Source organism: Microtus ochrogaster, linkage group LG1 (genome assembly GCF_000317375.1).
Source record: "Microtus ochrogaster isolate Prairie Vole_2 linkage group LG1, MicOch1.0, whole genome shotgun sequence".
NCBI lineage: Eukaryota > Metazoa > Chordata > Mammalia > Rodentia > Cricetidae > Microtus > Microtus ochrogaster.
This window is the reverse complement of record NC_022027.1, coordinates 45,204,431-45,208,657: the sequence shown is the minus strand read 5'-3', so window position 1 is coordinate 45,208,657 and position 4,227 is coordinate 45,204,431. Positions and strand designations below refer to the sequence as shown.

At 37.2% G+C, this 4,227-nt stretch overlaps 1 protein-coding gene across 2 annotated transcripts in view; it reads right to left on the bottom strand.

Moving 5' to 3' along the window:
- The window catches only part of Uso1 (USO1 vesicle transport factor), a 64,904-nt gene that overhangs the window by 15,405 nt on the left and 45,272 nt on the right, over nt 1–4,227 (bottom strand). For both annotated transcript variants that reach the window (XM_013350904.2, XM_005359497.2), the window contains 3 exons: nt 733–843; nt 340–458; nt 32–213 (listed from right to left, as the gene is read on the bottom strand). In XM_013350904.2, the coding sequence (XP_013206358.1) occupies nt 32–213; nt 340–458; nt 733–843 (412 nt within the window). The remainder of the gene's footprint in view (nt 1–31; nt 214–339; nt 459–732; nt 844–4,227) is intronic.

Genomic DNA, 4,227 nt, shown 5'->3' with positions numbered 1-4,227 from the left:
GCTTCGGGTCAGTGTAACCCTCACAGCTTACCTTCAAGTTCTTTCACCAGCTTTGTAAACTCATGATCAAATATCATGTATTCTGGACTCGGGAAGTTTGGCTGGGGTTTCTGGGATGCTCTGGAGTATAACTCGTGTTTGCTAATAAATCCTAGTTTCTCTATGAAATTCTCTTTGCCAATCCTCTTCTCTATTAGTTGCTTTAGTTTCTCTCTACATAAATAAATATATGAGATGTCTAAAAAACTGCAAAGTCATAAGCTTGGTTTATTTACACTTTAGCAGAAAAAAAGTATCATTATCTCTGGATGATTAGAGGGCCATTATGCTCTTACTTACTTCATGTAGTTTTCTAGTGAATTATCATTGAAATAAATAGAAATGCCCAAAAGAAGGGCACATAAGCCTTGGACCAACTGTTCTTCCTCTCCGAGATTTTCTGCAATTTGTCCTGTAAGCTGACATCTTTGTTAAGGAGTTAATGATTTATAGTAATCTGAATTTAATACATGATCTTAAGATTCTCTACAAGAAATTATATATTATATATATCTCCAGTCTAGCATACTATAGAAAACTACACATACATACAGAGAGAGAGACAGAAGAAAGAGAGCAACAGAGAGCAAGAACTTAAGCATGCATCATTATATATCCATAACATTTTCAAGTTTCAACAGAAGTTGAAGATGTAAGTTACTTACATGTACGACACCAAAACATAAAGGATACGAATGGAACATTGGCTGAATTGTGAAGAAAGTGTGTTACTGCAATGGGACAGTTGCTCAGCCAGGTACAAAGCAACATTAATAACCCAACTCTTGTCTGTATTTTACTTCCCTGCAAAATAAATTGGCAGAAACCACTTTGTATTTATTATTTTATCAAACTCACAGTCGGCTTAAGATCCCTTCCTTTTCGTGAAAAAAGAACTGAAGCATTGTGAGATGTGTAAGGGAGTCAGACTTAAAAACTGAACGAAAGAATACATTTTTGTGTCTACCACAAGCAGCACTTCCCCAAATAAACACAGTGCAGACATTAGAATTAATTTATATGCACCAATACAAGTGATTATTTAAAATAGCAGTGGTGGCTGGGCTGGGAATATTGTTCAGTTGGTACTGTGCTTGTCTAAATGTACAAAGCCCTGGTTCCATCCTCAGCATTGAGCAAACCCAGGTATGGTGGTGCATGCCTGTAATCTTAGCACTTGGGAGACAAAGACAGGAGAATCACAAGCTCAAAGTCACCCAGAACTACACAGTGAGTTCAAGGACAGCCTGAGTTAACTGAGGATCTGTATAAATAAATAAATCGTAGTAGCAAAAGATGTTATACTACGAACAAAATTATAATGTGGGAACTTTAAAACACCAATCCCAAGATAAACGATCAAAACTAAATGTTTCACATACAGCTGAGTGGGCAAAGAGGTGGAAAGGATCTGGGGGAAGCCAGGGGAAGGAAAACATGATCAAAACATACTGGATGAAAAATTTTTTATTGCAAAATGAAACAAAAAATAAATGCTCCAAATTAATATTTTAATCTTTTTTAAATTAGCAAAATAGAAGAGATTTTATTGAGAAGTATAAGTGCAAGGTAGGCAGATCTACTGCAAGAGAACCTCAGCCAGAATTTTAAAAGCAAATTTTGATTAAAGAAAAATAAATTCTTCCTTCTTGAAAAAAAAAAAAGATAAAAAGGCACAAAAAAAGCCATTTAGTCAAATTCCAAAAGAGCGTATTACTCTCAATAAAAAAAATGAAAGCCCACACTGCAAGCCTAGTGACAGCAGGCCAGAAGAGACATCTCAGACAGAACTAAGGGGGTGCGCTCACTAGCACCAAGAATGTCTTGAACATACTGACTGCACTGCTGCCAAGATCAGGTGTCCAACAAGAACATGGTTTTTGAAATTTTAATACAACATACATAAATCTCCACATACAATGTTATTTATAGCATTATTTTTCTTTTTAAAGAACAAAATCTGAAATAAAATAATCAAAGTCAGAATAATGATTCATTTGGGAGAATTTTCAGAAATATACAAATTATTCAAAGAAATGAGGCAAGAAATAAACATAAATTAACTATCACTATGCTTTCCAAAAAAAATTTTTTTTTAAACCAGATTTACGTTGGGCTGTGGTGGCACACGCCTTTAATCCCAGCACTTGGAAGGTGGATCTCTGTGAGTTTGAGGCCAGCCTGGTCTATAGAGCTAGTTCCAGGACAGGCTCCAAAGCTACATAGAGAAACCCTGTTTTGAAAAAGCCAAAACCAAACCAAACCAAACCAAACCACATAACTTATTTATATGTATGTGGGACACATGTCAGTGTGTGTGTGTAGGTCAGAGGACAGCTTGCTTCTCTTCCATCATGTGGGTCCCAGCGACTGAACTCAGATCTTCAGGCTTTGCAGCAAGGGCTTACATCCTCTGAGCTATCTCTCTAGCCTCTCTTCAAATCCACCCAGATTATTCTAATTTCATAATCCTTGAGGTCTTGGTTTATTTATAATCTATTTTCAGGTGTTTTTAAATATTGATTAATTTCAAACTACTTTAAATGATCTTCCAAGGAGGTATCAAAATGGATTTAGTTTTTGTTGTTGTTGTTGTTATTGTTGTTTTGAGACAGGGTTTCTCTGTATCTTTGGAACCTGCCCTGGAACTCGCTCTGTAAACCAGCTGGCCTCAAACTCACAGAGCTATGCCTGTCTCTGCCTCCTGAACACTGGGATTAAATGTGTGCACCACATTGGCAAGCATAAATTTAGTTTTTAGGGCTGGAGAGATGGCTCAGTGGTTAAGAGCATTGCCTGTTCTTCCAAAGGTCCTGAGTTCAATTCCCAGCTCACAACCATCTGTAATGAGGTCTGGTGCCCCCTTCTGGCCTGAAGGCATACAAGTAGACAGAATACTGTATACATAATAAATAAATATTTAAAAAAATTTAGTTTTTACATGATGTGCTATTTTTCCTTATGTTCACGCTGTAGCTTCCTGTTATTCACAGAAATTGGCCAGCTTAAAGCATCTTTCTCAATTGAGCACATCGCTGTTTTGCCTAGCTCCTTGATTATAATTCCTTATAGTAGTTATTGTGTTGACAAACAGATTCATCTACACTGCATATAGAGAAGAATAACTCACACAAAAATATCTAAAGTCAGATTTCTTCCTTTTTTTCCTCCTTTTAGTGCTGGAGAGTGATCTCAGGGCCTTATCCATGCAAAGGATGGGCTCTAATACTGATCTATACCTTAGGTCCCTGAAGAACTTTACTTTCGTAGAACTAAATAATTTGATTTTTAACATCATATGGAAAAATAAACTAGTGGAAATAATTAAGGATACTATGAAAGGTAGTATGAGATGATACTAGGTCACGGAGAAAAATGAACAGAACCAAAGTCCAGAAATGGACTTGAACAAACGAGAATTTGTGTGTGGAAAAAGTGCCATACAGCCATCAGTGTGTCCTAGATAGACTAATACACTGGATCAGCTAGATAGCTGCCTAGGAAAACCCCAGTGAGGGCTAGCAAGATGGTTCAGCAGGTAGTAGTGCATACTGCCAAGCCTGACAACTTAAGTTTAACCCCCAGACTACATGGTAAAAAGAATCTATTCCCGAAAGTTGTCTGTTGTGGAATATTAATTGAAGATGTGTGGCATTTGTTCTTGTGAAACATTTAATTATGATGCAAAGATGTGTTGTATTCTTTTTTTAAAAAAAATTTAATTTTATGTGCATTGGTATTTTGCCATGTGTCCCCTGAAACCGAAGTTACAGACAGTTGTGAACCACCATGTAGGGGTTGGGAATTGAACCCAGGTCCTCTGAAAGAGCAGTTAGTGTTCTTAACCCCTAAGCCATCTCTCCAGCCCATGTGTTGTATGTATTCTTTTGTGTTGGATTTGTTTAATTCTGTGAAGCTGTGTTACTTTGCCTGTCTAAAAAAGAGCCGAACTGCAAATAGCTAGGCAGGAGAGGGATAGGCTAGGTTGGCAGGCAGAGAGAACAAACAAGAGGAGAAATCTGGGAGGAAAGATCAAGGAGCCAGAAAAGGAGGAGGATGACAGCAGGGACCATCCATCCAGCTACACAGCCAGCCAGAGTCAAAAGTAAAGAAAGGTATAATAGAATAGAGAAAGATAAAGTCCAGAGTCAAAAGTAAAGAAAGGTATAATAGAATAGAGAAAGATAA